Source organism: Mytilus californianus, unplaced genomic scaffold (assembly GCF_021869535.1).
Source record: "Mytilus californianus isolate M0D057914Y unplaced genomic scaffold, xbMytCali1.0.p SCAF_1, whole genome shotgun sequence".
NCBI classification, from domain to species: Eukaryota; Metazoa; Mollusca; class Bivalvia; order Mytilida; family Mytilidae; genus Mytilus; species Mytilus californianus.
In genome coordinates, this window is record NW_026262581.1 from 115,553,785 (window position 1) to 115,573,484 (window position 19,700).

The 19,700-nt window shown below is 32.3% G+C and overlaps 1 protein-coding gene across 1 annotated transcript; it reads right to left on the reverse strand.

Moving 5' to 3' along the window:
- Positions 1-711: 711 nt before the first annotated feature.
- LOC127731439 (sodium-dependent proline transporter-like) lies at positions 712-19,103 on the reverse strand. Its single transcript, XM_052240324.1, has 15 exons — positions 18,919-19,103; positions 17,719-17,835; positions 16,742-17,198; positions 13,689-13,848; positions 12,137-12,269; positions 11,630-11,764; positions 10,514-10,617; positions 9,700-9,824; positions 7,830-7,942; positions 6,698-6,826; positions 6,070-6,169; positions 4,559-4,659; positions 3,922-4,095; positions 2,903-3,067; positions 712-1,970 (listed from the first exon to the last, which is right to left on the reverse strand). Exons 1-15 carry the CDS (start codon positions 18,949-18,951, stop codon positions 1,863-1,865), a joined length of 2,154 nt encoding a protein of 717 aa, XP_052096284.1. The 5' UTR covers positions 18,952-19,103; the 3' UTR covers positions 712-1,862.
- Between the last annotated feature and the right edge of the window lie 597 nt (positions 19,104-19,700).

Genomic DNA, 19,700 nt, shown 5'->3' on the forward strand with positions numbered 1-19,700 from the left:
TTGTTAGCTACCAGTTATTAAGACAAACGATAGCAGGCAATACTATTACATGTATAATTGAAGAGACATAAAAACCCTGTCAGCACGTTTTAATATGCTCTTTCCTGGCATTCTTATGGCAATTTACATATAAATTTATGTAGTAAGTTGTCGTCATTGAACTTCCGCAAAGTTTTGTTTTGACAGGGTTTATATTGACTGGACTCTTCATATTCTTAAGTCTTGTTTTAAAATGATGCGATTGTAAATAGAACTTTTTACACTTCCCGCCATTTAGAAATAACTTCATAAGTTTTAAGTTTGCCGCATTGAATCCTTTGACATAACAATTGACGTCTAAATCGAAGCAGACGATACCAAGGGAACAATTAAAAACCATAAGTCTATGGCCAAAAAGAATAAACGCCGAAATCAAAGACAAACAAAAGTTTAAATAACACTACGCATAGAAAACTAAAGACCAGGCAACACGAACCCAGCAAGAGTTAGATCCTTGTTAGATACGTGTATACCATTAAAAAAAACCCCACTGAAACCATTGGAAATCATGTTAATCACAAGAAACAGAGCAACACGTCACGAATATTCTGAGATACTTCGATCTATCGTGAAATTGTTCAGCCCTCTCAGAACTGAAGCAGTGTTCAATAGTTAATTAAAATAACTGGTCAATCTACCAAATTTGTACACGTCATATTTAAATTACAATAAGACATTATTCATTTTTTAATATAAAAATCATTTCATATAATTGCATATGACAATAGTGTTAATACATTCATGTATATATAAAAGGTTCCGATTGTAATCACATGGGTTATTTTTGTCTATATTACATATCAAGTGGCATGAATTCATGTAAAAGAATCATGTATTTCAGATTCGAATTGTTATTCAGCAGTTATTTGGCGATTTAAAAAATAAAGATAAAAAACCTAAAATATTAAAAAAATCAACAAAAAAACAAACAAAAAGCTCACAGTAAAATCTGTTAGAACAGAATTCATCAACGAGAAAAAAAAGATGTCGCAAATCAACTTTATATAAAACGAAACATGGAAACACATTTGAAAATATCAAAATATTATTCTAAAAATGAAAAAAGTAAAAGGAACAAATACTCCCCCATTTGAATATATAGTCCAATCTTCTATATTACACCGGGATTTTGAAAAAGAAGTTAAAATTTAAGTAGTGTCATAAGTTTAAAAAAAAATGCTAAGCTACGAAAGTTAACATTATGCATCCTTTCTTCAATACAAAGTACATAATAATTTAAGGTTTCCTGAAATAAATCAAATAAAACTGTACAGACTATAAATACATATAAACACAGTCTCATGTTACATGTTTAAAATCATATATTGATATCAAAAGATATTAGTCAAATTGAATTGCAGAATGTTACACATTGACAATGAATTTCATTTTAAAGGAGAGCTTATACTAACCCGAATAATTCAGTCCCTCCCCGTAATTGATCTCTCCTACTTGCGAGGGCCTGAATTCCTAACACGATAAAAACTCTTCACGAATCCTGAATTTTGATTGGTGCACTGTAGTAGAGCTCAATTTTATCGAGTTAGGTTAATCCCGAGCTAATTCCGATTGATTGATTGAAGATGTTTTTAGTGTCTATGCATTCAGGCGTTAATGAAGTAATCGTAGATCAGCGGAATATAACGACTGAATTATTCGGGTTAAGCTTATACGATCATTTCTATGTCATGGATTCTGATATTTGATTGATTATTAGACAAGAACGACCAGTAACAATACGTCTTTCTGTGCCACATTCCCAGCAGCAATGTTATACTTTACGATGTACAATAGTGGGTAACATGAGTGCAATGCTGAAACTATCATACTGTCGATTCAAAAGTTAATGAAGTAATTCTAGAAATACCAGCCTCTGATAACTCTCCTGTTGACTTTGCTTTGAAACCAGGTATAGAATAAATGCTGGATGCCTGTAAGGAGAAGATATAATGTCATGTGATCGCGTGAAAATATATCCCAATAAAGTTGTCCATAAAAACAAAATGACATAGTTATGAATGACTTGAGTATAATAAGGATGTAAATACCATTAACCGTAGAAGATCAGGCTTTTCGGATTAAAATTTAGCTAGTACGTTCATAGCTCAAAGTGTGTGAAGTAAATAATATCCAAGTATCTTCCTTCTGTATCAGTTTAAAAAAAAATCGACATGAACATACTTGGACATCCACACTTCTTCACCGGTACTCATTTGAGTAGAATTAATTATATTATTACATCATGTCTTTAATATCGTAAGTTAAGTAAATGAGCTGGGTTTTGTACAACTTCAAACGATGTGATTACAGTATAATGTTTCTTTGGTTTTTTGCAATTATCAAGCAAAAGCAACTAATATCTGGATTTTGTAAATGAAATGCTATAAGATTAAAACTGGACGTCTTCTAATGGTTAATTATTACAAGTTGGGTTTCTTTCTTCTAATTACAGATGTTGTTATATTAAAATGAACACACACAGTGATCAGAGTAAGATAAGAACAACTGCAGTGAAAAACGTTCGTACATAAAATATCAATTTGTTTTATCTTTATGCTATCTTTTCTGAAATATATTATTTAACATAAGTTATTTACCATACATAGGTAATTTTACATCCAAAGAAATGTTTTAAAAGCACACGCAATCACAAGAAAGTATGTTGTTATAAATCATTGGATGTTCGCTGTTTTATGAAAAAATGCATCTGAAAAATTTTGTGCGTCCAAAGTGCTGTCAACAGAAACAATCAAAACTACAATCTTAAAGCCAATGATGTATAAATACTTGACTATTTGAAGAGCTTTATAGCCAAAAAGTTAGTTTCTTAATGCGTTAATTCTGAAAACTAAATGTAACTTACCCTAGACGATGCATAGGTAGTTGGTGTACTATATCCTTTGTTCAGATAAGCCCCTCTTTCTGCCCAGGGGTCTAATACCCAATCATCCACATAGGTCACCAATTTGCGATGCTTAACTAGTGCAGGACCCCACTCATCAGAAGGTGAAGTCAACATACTTAATTTCTAAAACAAAATGAGGAAATATACGATAGAATACTATTTACTACACCCTTTTCCATTTATAATGCACCTTCTTATACCCTGAGGTTCATTTCCGTTAAACATACAATAACACGTGCGACTAAAAATTAAGTGTTTTGCTGTCAACTATTGTGTTCGATAGTCATTACCATAACTAGTAAACGAATTTCAGTTTGAAACGGTCATTTTGATCTGAACGGCTCTTAAAACTGAACAATTAATTGTTAAGTCATTTTCAGACTTATCCACTGCAGTCAATTCAGTACTGTTCAGATCATTCTCTTGCAGTCAATTACGATCTGTTCAATCTATGTTCAGACTGATTAGTAGTTGTTATTTACCTGTACAGATCAAAAGCATACTGCATTATCTAAAAAGCTACTGAACAGTACTGAATTGACCGCAAGCGAGTCGTCTGAACAGTACTGAATTAACCGCAGTCAATTAATCTGAAAATTGACTGAAAGACTGAACATGGCTTAATAATTTTTTGTTTTGTTTAGCTGTTCAGATGATGTTAAGGTAAAAATTATGCTAAAATTCGTTTACTAGTTAATAGGGCTAAAAACTAAAGGCTCTTGATATCGGTTGTTTATTTTTTTCGTGGGGTTGCTGTCTCATTTACGTAAAACGACATCGTTTTTTATTCTAGCCGTAAAATTTGAGCAGTATAGTTTTATTTTACCTGTTTGTACAGTATTAAGTGCAATTTCAGTAAAATTTCTTTTTGCATACGTTTTTGCGATAGATTCTCATAAAAATGTTTTTACTGATAAAAATTCCGAATGATAAATTTATTCATACTACATTGATTCAAGTGTGCAGTGTGTACATACCTCCCTAACTGATAAGTAGGAATCAGCATAGCCAATTTTGTACAATATAACAATAGGTATAGGGATAACCATCATAACAGCAAGAAACCATCCTATACCATCAGCCCATCCAGGAAACTTATAGTCACCATACGTTGACGATTCATAGTCAACAAATGTAAAAACGAAAATAAACTGAAAAAAAGAGAAAACAAGCTTTTCTGTATTTTGCACTACTAAAATAAACAGGTTCCCATGAGTAATGGAATCAATCATTGCATGGTTTTTCTCATATTTTGTGGAAATTAATAGAAAGAAAAGTGGCTGTGTTGCTTTTTAGTTAATTACTCAAAATATAGAAAACAAATATATCGCTTTACGTTTTTGTAATTTGTTCAACGGATGTCTTTTGGTAAAAACGAGTTAACGAATTAATTTATTACTTTCATCACTCAGTAGAACAGCCCATTTAAAAGTAATCAGTTAAATTTTATTTGGCATCTCCTGACACAAACGACACCATGCATTGCAGATATATGTTATACATGCATATTTGTAGTCATACTACAAGAGTCTGTACACATTTATAAAGTAAGATGAAGTTTAGTAAAATCTCTCTTGCTTGACTGAACTTTTCTGTGACAAGAAGTGTACCTACCAGTAAAACTAAGGGACTTATGATCATCCATAATATTTTCCACACAAGCCATATCTTGAATCCCAGCATTACTTCAATATCTTTCATGAATCTATTTACACCTAAGATAAAATCATAAAATTTGACATAAGAGTAGTGTTCCATCTTTAAAATGGATGGTCTCACATGTACACTATCATAGAGTTTTCATTCATTAGATAACTATTCATAGGCAAACCCCTTCAATACCTCATTATAGGTTTGCTTATACTTTGGACCTTTTTTGGCTATATATCAGCTCTTCAACTTTTGCATTAGGATTCGGATTTTCAACTATTTTGGCCTTGAGCAGCACATATTGAAAGAGACATTAATTTTCGAAATTAGCATCAGCTGCAGTAAATTTGGTACCGTATAATGTTATAACTACAACTTGTTCGATACCTCTGATGGTGGACTATTAGTCCTCGAGAGTACTTCGGTACTGGCATGGAAATACGGTTATTATTTAAGTGAAATTTGCTTTTATAGAACTTAGATAATTCAAAATTAACAAATGTATCTCCCTCGTGCAAAGATCTAATTCCCAGCATGATTCTGCCTTTTTATGGGTACTTTTCTGTTATATAAGCTCTTCAACGCTAACCATATGGTAACCTGGACTCTTATTCATGCATATTCAGGGTAATAACATTTTATTAATAAATCTAATTAATATAGATATAGGTTATGCAAAGTAGGTCGACCGCGATGAAGGGCTGGAAATTTAAACTTCCACTGAAAAGGATATTTTGGATAGTCAAGTTTACCTCGCACACGCAGGTAATCTACTTATTCCTAAAAATGAGTTGCAAGTGGTCTTAGCTATGCAGAGATTTTGCATCTCTCCCAACACGAGGCACCGGATTTAACGTCCCCATTCCGATCTGACGTGGCTTCGTATTAATACATCCGGTACAGACAAGCGAACGTCTCCTCGGCATAGGTTGTACTGATATTTGCCGCTTAAAGTTAAGCAAACATCAAACAATCAATCATATAAAATTCACACAAAGTAAATTGAGAGGTCTGTTTCTTTAACCCCTTTGCGCAAATCTGCTTATATATAAAATCATATTACTAGGCTACTGATAAACAATTACTTAACATTGCACGGTAAGAGGTGCTAGCATTAGTTTGTTTTACAGACAGTCAAAAACATATGCGTAAAATTGAATGAACAAAACAAGAGTTACAACCAAAAACATTGATAGTGTCATCAGATACGGATCCAGGATTTTGAAAGGGGCGGCCCACACATTAGGCAGCGTTTGGAGTGGGACATGCAAATATTCTGTGCATTAACCATATATGTAGTACCATAAGGGGGCCCAAGCTCCCTATCCAACTAAATCTGCCTCTGGTCATTTAAGTATTTGATTATAAGTCATTGGCCGTATGAGATCCATGATAGTTCGAGTCGATAACTCTTGTACTGATAGTTGTTATACATTATCATGATTAACATGATTAATGTAGTATTATGTACTCACCATATGCATATGTAAGGCACATACATTCTGCAAAACCTATTAATAATAAAGTCCAACCTCCTACATAATTATCTAGTATTTGCAAGAGATATATACCACCCTGCAAAAGAAAAAAAATATTTCAGTCCTCGAAATTGTACACATAATCGATTTTAATTGCATTCAAACAGAAAACGGAAAATAACAAAAAATAGAAAATTATTGTAAAGAATATTACCTTTTTGCACTATGCATGAAATTGAAAAGAAAACAGGTCTTATATTATATATACATGTACTTTTGTATCGATATATTTTCATTCATTTTTCAATTATCTTGTATATTTCCCTTACAGAACAGTTTTTAATGCATAATTTGTCCCACAGTTTTCATTAATACATAATTCCTCAGCTACAAAAATGAACAAAAATGAACACAATATACGAGTTATATATGTCAGTTTCCTTTTTGATATTAAATAATGTACCATGAAATAAGAATATATAGTTACTAATTCAAAAAAAAATACTGCCGAAAAATTTGAATTGTTACCATATCCATTCATCCATAAACAATTCACTTATACATTTTTTGATATGTTATGTTAAGTATAAGAAGCTTATATATTAAGAAATTAGAGAATTCTTACCGGACATGTGAGTGGAAGACCGACAAGAAAAAAGAGAGAACAAATGAGGAGTATAACTATTGTTTTATGTTGTCTTAAGTGTGGCCATTGGTCAGTCACACCTGTCAGGACAGTTTCTAACATGGCAAACTGAAATAGACAAACAATAAAACATTATAACTATACAATTATTTTATTTTCATAAAGACTTGAATGCTGTTTATAGATTAATTATTCCGGACTTTCTCTGATCTATACTTTACAACAACTTATGATCGTAAGAGAAAAATTGCCTTCTGTTATCATCCTAAAAAAATTCAAGACGCGACACAATTCACTCAGATTTATACCTACATTACTTACCATTCTCTTTATTTTGCGAGAAAAAAAATTCAGATGGCAATTCTTTGACAAAAAATGAATGCAACATAATGACAATTATCTTAGTAATTTGTTTCTCAAATGATAATTTTAATGAGTAAATGTTATTTTTATGTTTTATGTGAAAATACATAGGGTTCAACTCTTGCTTCGTTTTGCTACGCCATCAACAGACAAAATATAAAATGTGACAAAATGCATTAAACATTTCACAAGTAATACTGATTTGTTATACAGCAAGAGTGAATGTGAAAGCACATAATTTCCATTGTAGCCTCAATAATGTTTCGTTATTATTCGTCAAGAAATCGCATGGTCAGCAAAATATTCTATGTATCCGTGAAAGAAATTTTAGTTTTTTAGCATCGTTACATATGGTGCAACGAAAAAACCTTTCGAATTACTTTACATGTTTTGTTGTGTCATAGTTTTTGCAAAAATCGAATATGGTTAAATTTTTAACCCATTCATAAGAAGTCGTCATTTAAAACTTTTTGAGCGCAATTTACCTTTTGTACGTCTGAATAAAATTCATGCTCCGTTATGTAATAGATTATCATCCCGCTGATTGAATTAAATTTTTGACTATTTCAATCGCATGGATCCCCTTAAACTTAAAATGAAGAATAACACAGATGCAATTAGGTCAGCTTCATAAACTTTCGTTGTATTTAAATAATTTTAGAGAAAGTTTTGTAAGCGCTCCTTTTCACAGCGAGTATATCAAACTAAAGAGTGAAAACAGCTAAATCATACTTTTTTTTAAAATTACCTGACTGTCAAGCCCTAATGTAATCAGCATTAAGAAAAATAAAATGGACCAAAACGGCGCTCCTGGCATACTGGTGACTGCCTCAGGGTAAACCACAAATGCAAGGCCTGCACCTGAAATATATATTTATATCAGACAAAGTTTAATATAGTTATACATGTATGTAAGCAGGTTTTTAAACTTATAACTGAAGAATAATTACAGAGAGAAAAATTTCCAGTGTGTGCTGTGCTCTGAAACTGTCATTGTTTTTTTCTTTTGTGTGGCATTATTGCACTTAATACTGGATTTAACCCCTAGACAATTGCCTGCTTTGGGATCACCAACTATCGCTTCCAGTTTGATGGTATAATGTTTTGCCTAAGTTTTAGTTTTTAAGCGGGTTTTTTTAAGCACCCATGTCTTGGAATGTAGAAATAGAAATAGACACTGAAGTGACTTCTAACCAGGTACATGAACATAATCATGTGGATAAGTTATTAATAAACTAGTTTTTGAGGAATCAATAGTTTTTCCTACTGAAATACTAAGAGGCATGGTCAAATCATTAACATGGGCTTTTCTGTACCATGATGATAATTAGAGTGCGAAGGTGGTACCACTGGTTTAAATTTCCATTTGTCCTTGAAGTCGCTATGGGAATCCCCAACCAAAGGTACTCCTGTTCCCGTCGACTTGTTCCTTGATTCTTTAAAAGTATAAATATATTTCATACAGGGAATGGCTAACCCAAGTGTCACCCGTCGTGTTGCTCGTCATAAGCAACTCAGATGCCTCTTCTATTTATTTTACTGAAAGCAAGTCAAAAGTTCGAAATCTGCTGATTATGAGATATGGATTCCCACACTCTTATATCGGCTGTGCAGATATCATACCACAGCACGAACAGTAAATAAATACAGGATCTTGCACAATGTTAAAAGAAAATAAGTCTTGAAACTTCAGCTGTGTTTTCTATATACTGTTATTAATCAAAATGATAATAATTCATCTAATTCGACAAATTCTAGACGAAATGCGTAACTATTGTTAAAAACACAACATAGTTATAGCCTCTTACAATAAGTCGATGAAACCAAAAAGAAAGCTTTACATATCATTGCCTTATGTATTGCACCTAACACACCGCCTTTTATTCACAAATAATATACTTGTACACTATACAATACAGCCATGAGAGAAAAAATGTTAGCAGAGAGAAGGAATTCAATGTTTTGTTTGATTAAAGTCTCATCTCTCAACAAGTACAATCAATATTTATGCATTATAAAACAATACTAAATAAAATGAGAGCCATTCTATACAGAATTATAAGAGACTATTAAAATGCATAGATATAATACACTAAACAATATGAAATAAAATATTATTTACAATATATAAAATTTCTACGCCTTTTTAAAATCAAATAACAGGTTTTGGCACACACACGAATCATATTTACATCTGCGAATAAAAACACTAACTTTTGTTTATCATCTAAAGTATTAAAATTTTCATTCAAAGTTTCAGCAACATAAAATAAATGGTTTCTAAAATCGTCATAAAGAGGACATCTTAATAAAACATGCGCTTCATCTTCAATAAAACCGTCAAATATATGGCACACTCTGATTTCTAAAACAATATTTTCATATCTCCCTGTTTCAATCCTTAGGGGAGCAACACCACATCTAAATTTGGCGAAAGCACTTCTGTGACTGAAGGGTAAAGCTATTTTGCAGTATTCCTCCGGTTCAAACATTTCTTTAAACAATCTGTACGTTCGTAGGAATGACGGCAAAGATAAAACATCTTTTTCTCTACAACTTAATTACAGTTGTGGTGAAAAATTTGTAACAATATGCAGAAATGATGGAATTATATTTACCATCTCTAGCAACATCTTTCACGTGCAAGTTCATTTGACCAGCCATGTAACCCAGAAAAGAGAAAATCACAAATCCAGCAAAAATACAGGTTAATGTATCTCCTACGCATACTATTAAAGAATCCCTGAAATAAATAATATTAAATGTATTTCCGGGGATCTCCTAATCTAAAATATAAAACAAAAAACAAAACAAAAAGCACAAATTTCTTTTCAAAAAGACAATACTATAATAACTATAAGCGAAGTCTAACTATACCTAGCCATCCAACGGGAATCAAGGATTCTATACTGGACTACTATCGAGTTGGAAGCAAAGAAGTAGTTGTGTGAACAAAGAAGAACTTACATATACAATGTGTAATTACTGAAAGTAAAGCTTTTAGCCACACAAACCCCGGCAATAAGTTCGGAATAATAGACCAAAGACTCAAATGGCCGGGTTGCGCAGAATGTTTCTTAAACAACGGATAATGATCTATCCTGAACAATTAAATATTTGAAAAAGACTTGGTTCTCAAGTCTGGAAACATGAGAAAACATTTCCTCAAACAATTCCATAATAGCAGGTGCACAACTTCAACATATGCTCAAAGTTCTGGGAAGTTTCAGGGATCTAGTTTTAAAAAAGTAGGAGGGATTGATTACACAAATTAGGTATCCACTTTTCTCCATGCCCGCCCAGCCGGCTTCACATTCCTTTCATATAAAAATAAGAACTTATAGGTCTTCAACAAAGAGCAAAAACCAACAAAGCCAAAAAACGGGGGAACATAAATTATCTACATTCCAATGATTATAAAGTTGTTCTTACTTGAGTATGTTATTATGGAATCTGTTATAACTAGACAATGTTACTAATCCACCTCCAGCAATAGACATAGAAAAGAATATCTGTACAGCAGCATCTTTCCATACCTTGAAGATAAAGTGCAATAGATTGTCATACCTCTATAGCAATAATACACATACAGCATTGCATATCTATGCATTTATTCAAAATGAAGATACTTCAATCTTAAAAGATTGTCCGTTTTCCTGCCAAAGGTCGGTGGTTCTCTCCAGCTTCCTCTACCAATCAAAACTGATCACCACGAAATAGCCAATAGTACTGAAAGTGGCGTTAAACGCAAATCAATCAATCAATCAATCAATCGAAATGACATGCCTACGTCAGGCCAAAATAAAAAGGCTTAACGGAACAACCAACTAAATTTGGTTTGTTAAACTTAATATTGAGAAGCATCTAGCAGAAATATGACAAATATGGTTAACTCCAAGGGAGATTTTTCTGTTATATCTTCATCATATTTTCCATTCGTACCTGCTACCAATCTCCTTATTATTTCAACCCCGTACAATGTACATGTAGTATAAATTCGACGATTTCAATTGATCAATATTGTCAGTTTCAAATTTAGCAGCATAACACACCAGACGAGTTGTGACGCTTGCTTGGCTTTAATTGAACATTTCGATTGTATATTTTCAGTTTATCCACTATTTCTAGGACGAGACTTTCTCAATAAAATTGAACTCCGACAATTTTGGTTGTTCAGCTCAGTCCCTTTGATTTGGATGCTCTAAACAATTTTACATAAACGACTTCCTTAAAGTTTCGTCTCACACGTGTCAGATCAAGGTTATTCCAGTCTCACACGTGTCAGATCAAGGTTGTTCCAGAAACACGTACACCGTGCACACTGAAATAGGTATCATACGCTTTTTACGGTCAAACATTATAAATGTTCTTCATCTGTACGTATCAAGTAACAAATACTTCCATTAGTACCTGAAGATATTTTACAATGCGATGAATATCTTGTGAATTTGGTATCGCTTCAACCCTTTACACATTCACTGTTTTAGTATCTGTATTAATCATAAATTATTACATTTAAAAAATTCATATCTCTTGTAACAACTTTACCTGAGCGTCTAAAAGCCTTTCGAAGTCTGGAACAATGAAATAATATACACCTTGACCGGCATTATCCAGTGTTACACCACGGAAAAATAAAATAATCAATACAACAAACGGGAATATAGCTGTGAAGTATACAACCTGAAAAAAATGTTGAAGAAGAAATAACAATTGATTATCAAACATCCCTTTGGTCTTCACTTCATTTACCATTCTTATTACAGAATACGGGAGCTATATACAAATATGTAGACGTTCATTGGCTGTTATTTCATTATAGTCTATTGAAAGTAGCAGGATAGGTATTGTATGAATCAGGGATTAAAAATTATATAGTTCGCTCTATTTTTTGTCCATAAGCACACAAACTTAAATTTCATAAATAATTTTGTACGTGCATACGTTTTCAGTAGTTCAATACATTTTCAAGTTAATTGCATTCCAATGTTTAATACATTTACCTTTTAACAATGTAAACGTTTTCGGCCGTTTAATACCATTGTAAGTCCTTACCTTTCCTGTTGTTTTAATACCCTTCAATAGGCACAAAAAGCATATTATCCACGCTAACATTAAGCACATAACAAGCTGCCATTTTGGTTGTCCGAAGTCATCGATACCAGAGCTCATATTTATTGCTCTGTTGCTGTAAATAAGAGTTTCTATAAATTCAGTAATTTTTGCGTGTATGTATTATTGCAATTAATGCAAGATTAATTTTTACGATTTCGTGAAATGCTGCATACAAATAAATTAGTGCTATCGAAATTCATAATGCGAGTTTATATTTTTGCTAATTCTATCCCGTCGCAAATTTTGCAATAATAAACAAATCGCAAAGATTTTTGGAAATTTACAGAATATAAAAAAAATTTACAGGTAAGTAACTTTTTAATTGGATTTAGTATGTGAAAAACTTTCACTGCAATAAAAAAAAACTGTCCATACAATAAAAATATTGTCAATGACATTAAACTTGGCTTATGCCGATCGAAAGTCTGTATTGGCATTTTCTCCGTCAATTTGAATGGTTAAATCTGTTTTGATTCAATTGGCGTTTCTGCTGACCATATCTGTGTACAGGGAACTGTTTACATTTCCGAGGGATCAGCGTTCATCAATGGTTATAGGAGGGATTTGTATTGCTCAATCTTTTGTTTTATGTGTTGTATAATATTTTGACCATTTAATAGTCTGTTTCTATTAATTTTGAACCCCGTATTGGTTTCTCTCCTTTTCGCAGAGTGGATCGACTTAGATCTGGGAACAGTATATCTATATATATATACATCAATATATATGTTCCTGTTTAGATGTAATGTTGATTCTGACCAACGCTGTATACATACGCTAATTTGGGTTACGGGGAAGAATGCTGACTTGCAGTAGGTCACCCAAGGAACCGACCTCAAATAAGTAATGCAAGAGTTATCTTACAACTTGACGAAGCTGTGTATTTATACATCCCGTACAACCAAACGGACGTCCCTCAGGACGTGCTATGTGCTACTGCCGGACCAGATCTATACAGATAACCATATATTTGTACCACAGTCTTCCCTTTGGAAATGCAACTACTGCAATCAAACTGTAATAATACTACAATATCAATTTTATGCATCGGGTTTTGCACATCATACAGGTGTCACATAAATTGCTAATAATTTATGTCTGTGTCACACATTCTAAACCTGGAACGTGTAAACTGCCATATTTGGTGTATGCAGTGGGCATTATATTAAAAATATATTCAGTATATATTAGTAAAAATTCTTTTACAGAAATATTCATTTCATAATAAAAGAAAAGAGGTGGTTAATAGAAAATAAACAGTTTTTATTGTTGAGTTCATCCCATTACTCCCTTTTCCTTATTAAACAATTTCATAAAAAGGAATTATACCGATTTCCGTGCGTACGAAACGTTTATCTTCAACAAATACTTTAAAGATCAAAAGTCTAGGAAAACAAATACAGAAAAATATATAAGACCGAGCACCAAACTCAAAAAGGGTAGCGAATAGATTACTAATATACATGTAATCCATATAGATAATTATACTAACGTCCAGTACTCTTCAGCTGCTGATACCCTTTTATGTCCGGTAACTTCTGTAAACATGGTATCATTCCACAATCCGATGAATTTGTCCCCATTGTAACATGTTCCATTCTGATACTTTGTTCTAGTAGCACAGTCGACCAGAGGAAGTTTATCAGCACAAACTATAATATAGTGGTGAAATTTACATGCGAATGTGAGACACATTTAAACTTATGGTTTATACTTGTAATGTAATAAACCAATATCGTTGTTTATTTACCATAATTTAGAGTTATTTTATTTAATTATGTAAAAATAGAGTTGTGTATTTATTCACAGAGCACTATTACCTCTTCGATCAGATATGCATGTCCATCAGAGACCTTTAAAGGATATCAAATATTCTCACTACAGCAATTCCAGAACTCACGATTCGTCTGATATCACATAAGATACGTCTAGTCAATAACAGATTAATTGATTGCAGCTTTACGTCCAGCGGCAAATATTACATGCATAGTCATGACGATAACATATTAATGAGATATTAAAAAGTAAAATAACAAAAATACCGAACTCCAAGGAAAATTCAAATCGGAAAGTCCCTTATAAAGTGGCAAAATCAAAAGCTCAAACACACCAAACGAATGGAAAACAACTGTCATATTCCTGACTTGGTACAGGTATTTCCTTATGTAGAAAATGGTGGATTAAACCTGGTTTTATAGCTAGCTAGACCTCTCACTTGTAGGACAGTCGCATAAAATTCCATTATATTGACAACAATGTGTGAACAAAACAAAAAGAAATAATAGGTAAAAATGTCAAAAATAGGGGTACAGCAGTCAACATTGTGTTATTATCTTAATCTCTATAAAAACAAAAAAATATGTCAACAAAGAAAAACAAAATGGCATATAGAAATAGCACATAAGCAAAAATGAAAGACAAGAATACAAAAATTGACCACAGCACAAATACACATTGGCGGGATGCATAATTACCGAGCCACGCCAAAAGGATATTACCAAAAATGGACTAAACAGTAAAGGTTAATAATTTACAAAGACAAATAAAAGAACACTTTAACACGTAATTAAGATGATAAACAACGTCAGTACATAGAATCTATACTTCAAGACCATCATGTGTTATTTGTGAAGTTGATACAGAATATTTATCAACAAGGTCTTGGTATCTTCCGATGAACTTTTAAAAAAAAGGACGAAACGTTCTTTGACATTACCCTGGTTCATCAACTTTCTGCTCAGACACTGGTGACGTTTTATAAAGTTTGGGTAGCAACTGCAAGATCTTGAATACCGAATGAGTTGGGAACTGTATATCCCATATGCAGGTGAAGTTGGTATATTGCTACTAAGGTGGGGGAAATTGATAATTTCAAAATTAAAATCGTCTCGTTTGTCATAGATTCTGGAACTTAGATGACCGCTCATGTCAAATTCGAGGTATAAGTCTGAAAATGAGGCGAAGGAAGCCGAGTCTGTTGTTTCTTTAATGTCTAGTTCTAGAGGATATATTGATGGAACCCAATCAGAAAAGTTTGGATTGTTAATGGAAAGAACATCATCAATATATCTAAAATACACTGATTTGGAAAAAGTATTGCCCTACTCATACATATAGTTCCCGCTCTGAGACAACCAGTCTGTGTTCAAAACCTGAATGCCAATAACCTGGTAAAGCGACAACAAGTCCAAATTTGAATTAATCTTTGGTTTGAGCAAGCTACCATGAGATTAAGGTGGTTATTAATAAAAGACAAATCATAAATGTGCTAGGGAGGAACATAAGAAGAAGCTCAACATGCTCTGAACAGAATAAAATTTATTGAAAGTATAATATTGAATTTAAAGCAGAAAATATTCATTTTTCATCAAAATTAACTTATAAACTTTTTAAACCGTATTTAGACAAATAAGTCAATGTCTTAGTCTAAAACATAAAACAGTGGCACGAAATTATTAAATAAGTAGCACAAAATAATTAAATATATGAGCGTAATATGATTTCATGTATTTTTTTTTTTATCTTGTGCATGTATAAATAGTGCAAAAAATGAATTAAAACAATTATTGTATATAGTTCATAGCCTTTACAAATTAAATTTAATATGGTATTTTCTAAATTAATCAGTAAGAAGTGTTCTTTTCCATCTGATTTCATTTATTTCCCAAATTATATAAATGAGACTTGTCTTACAATGTTTTAAAAATTGATCGTCAACTGATACAAAACTGCATTGCGCTTCAATGAAACGATTCTTTTGTATGTAATGGATAAAATAGGTCTTTCGTTTATCCCATATATTGTAGCCTTCCTTAAAGTTACTATTCGTTTTAATTCTTTTCCATCGTATAACCAATCTAAAATTCCTTCACCACAAATTATTCCCAAACGTTCGTGAAGATTGGATTTGTGTTAAAATTGTTTGAAGCAAGTATGTTTTCTTATATTTTTCAATAGTTTAGATTACAAAATAACCTTTTTTCAAGAGACACGTAATGTCAAAAATAATTTGATAATCTTCCAGACTTGAATGCAACTAAAAACATAATTCCAAGAAGTACAAAAGGAAGTATTGTTATGATGATTCACTCTACGGTTTATTGAAATTCCCTTACAAGTTGCGGAAACTTGATACACTCCCAAATAAAGAAAAATAAATAGTTCATATTTTGCAACAATACTTAAATTTTTTTTACAAAGTCAGCGTGTTCAACTTTGCAGGATTTGTGTACAAAAAGCTTATTGTTATACAATGTAAAATGTGTATGTTCAGGGTTTGCTATTTCTCAAGTAAGTATTATTATTATTATTATTATTATTATTATTATTATTCATGATTATTATTATTATTATCTTTAATGATAAAACAGAATATTTAAAATATCAAAACGTACTAAAATTCTAATAATATTTCAATGAAATTATCAATTTGGAAAGGAAGGGGTTATGCTTAATGCTCACTTTAAGGATAACACCGGCAAATGGAAAAATGATATACATTTCGATTCGCTGAGTCGAGAAATTGTGTTATCGGGTAAAACTTACATTCAGTATTCCACTCTGGATTATTACAGTCAGCCCAGGGTAGATCACTCGTGAATGAAACAAACAGATAGTAATACGACCAAGCTAAGATCATGTTGTAGTATAATGATGTAAAACCAGAGACCAATACCATCGCAATTCCAACACCTTTAAACATAGGTGCAAACTTCCAGCATGTCATTGGTCCACTGCTACAGAACTGACCAAGAGATGCCTCCATAAAGAAAAGGGGAACACCGATCAATCCCATCATCAAAACAAACGGAATAAGAAAGGCACCACCCCCGTTCCTGTAGCACAAGTAAGGAAAACGCCACACATTTCCAAGGCCGACAGCATATCCAAGAAGTGAGAGAAGGAAATCAAATCTTCCTGACCAGTTTCCACGATCTTCATTTTCATCTTTTCCGAATATCAGCTTTTTGCTGTCTGTTGTTTCCACTGTAACCCCTGTACCCTGTTTAAATAGATCATTTATATCTATTATAATCTTCTAATGGCATGTTAAATGATTGAGTTAAGAGTGTAATTAAGAATTCTATACGAACTAGTATCAAGAAAGACATGACAAAAAATAAAATGCATATAGGCTTGTTTTTATACGAATGAATAATTGATGCAAGGATAAAGCGTGGCATGTCTGATAATCAATTCATTAGTGTGTCCATCTATCTGAATGCGTCTCGCGATAATTTTACTTCAATTGAACTTTTGATTTGTTTTATAAAATATTTGGTGCCATAAAGTCTGGCTCTATTCAGATTTGCTGTTTTATTACACTCTAATATCGGCCGTTGTTCTTCCAAGTAAATTTTAGGCAGCCACGTCATGTATAATCGAATACATTTGACCACAACATAAAAATACAGAACAGAAAATAATTTCTAGTCGTATTTCAAACTGCAAATGAGTGCGTCGACATAATCTCCAAAAAGTGGTTCAATGATTTCATAAAAGCATCAGAGATACAAACTTACCGTAGAAGGTGTCCTGGAATATCCCCTTTTGTCATCGTAGATGCCAGAGTCCCGGGAAATTCTTATTTGTTTGCTGTCTACAGAACTTTCCTCTGAATCATAATAGTCTCGTCTGGCCTGAGTAATCATAAAACTAAGTTTATAACAAAACGCCAAGAGAAGACAAAACAATCATTGAACATAGTATTCGCTGGATATCATGATACCCGAAAGAGTGAGTTTAAACAAACTTTCAGTTTCATTTTATGCCCATATCGACTAACTGTTTGATTGGTTTATTTCTTATGCCAAATGAACGGTCCATGAAATCAAATATGGAAGTATCCCTGGTAGTTCAAACATAGTTACTGTTCAAAGCAAGGACAAAGAGACCAGACACAAGTCTCGTCTCTATAGCGGTAAAAGTTACATACATATTAGTTTTCCTTGCATTATACCCCTTGCCATACACTAATTTATAGTGGACTTTTTTACTTTTATTTTATTTTTGGACGGTTCTTCGAGGAAAATAATAGCTGGAAATTAGTCTTTACTTTTTGTACAGACTCTTTTTTTAAGTTTTGAACGACAGAACTCTTAAATATGATGGCTCAATTGTATCTCGTTTTGAACCAGGAAGTTCTTCATTTATATTGAATTATTGACAAAACCTCCTAATATACATTCTCAAACAGATAGAATCTTGCAAATTCTAGAAAACGGTATGCCAATTTTTGATTGATTGCTTAATTGGTTGATTATTTCATAACGCCAGTCAGCCCGAAACTGCTATATCACGACGTGAATATACAACAGCATGGTTTACAAAGAAATATATGTTTAATGTATGAACAAATGATATTGCGTAATTAAAAAAAAATGGACAATTCTTTTATTAATAACTCATAAAATCAGGTTTTAGTTATTATATGTATCCGTGTTTAAAGGTTTTTCCTATGACAAACCACATTATCCACTGATCCATGAAGATTGACATATTTTAGTCCATGTTTACAATACATGTCGTTTTCTTTAACAAAATATGTACCTGATATTAAATTTAATCAATGGAATGTATATACTTTGTTGTTATTTTTTACCTTAATTCATAAATGTACTTTAACGTTTTGTATACAATTTAACTATCTACAGATCTCATATGATAGCTAATTCAGTTGCATAAAGGTAATATAACAAATTACTTAATTAAAAATAACTTACGCCTCCTTTAAGTCCAGGTTTTGTATTTGACATATTCAAGTTTATAAACTAATAATTTTTAAATCTGTAGCCATTTTCTACCCATGCCACCCGAATAAGGAAGCAGTCATGTTTTAAAGCAAGCGCTTCATCTTGTTTATATGTCCATTCACCTGGCAAACGTCACGTGACAGGATTTAAACTAGGTAAAAAGATTCCATAGACCACTTAGCTTGCATAACTATATAAGGTTTATTGTTTCCAAAATTAAGGTTAAATAATAAAAAAAAATCTAAGTCCCTCGTATATATTATTATATAAAGATGAGTTGAGTTTTCCGATGATTATTTCCTACCAAAAATAATGTTGGAAACAAACAATGTAGAAAAATCAGACCGCTGAAAAGAAAGATCAATAAATATAACAGGTAACTTTTGATTGCAGACAATTCCGTTCTAGAATTGTGTGCGATTGATCGATGAAATGTGATAACAATGTAGACATACGTAACCAGATACAAAATCAAATAGAGTCAATAGTTTATGTTTTAGCAGACCTTAGAAGTATGTCGATCACGCAGTCTGGCTCATCAGATATATTGTTCATGTTCTAACATACGTGCATCTTTAAAAAAAAAAGATAACGTTCAGCCAATAACATTAGTTCAAGGTGGTAAACAAAATCGAATTTAAAAAACGGCAAACAACGACATGGCCCAAATTTAAAAGTTGAAAAGGCAAAAAACTGCCATTTCACACAACACTTAACAGATATTTAATGATTGAGCAACAAGAGAACCATTC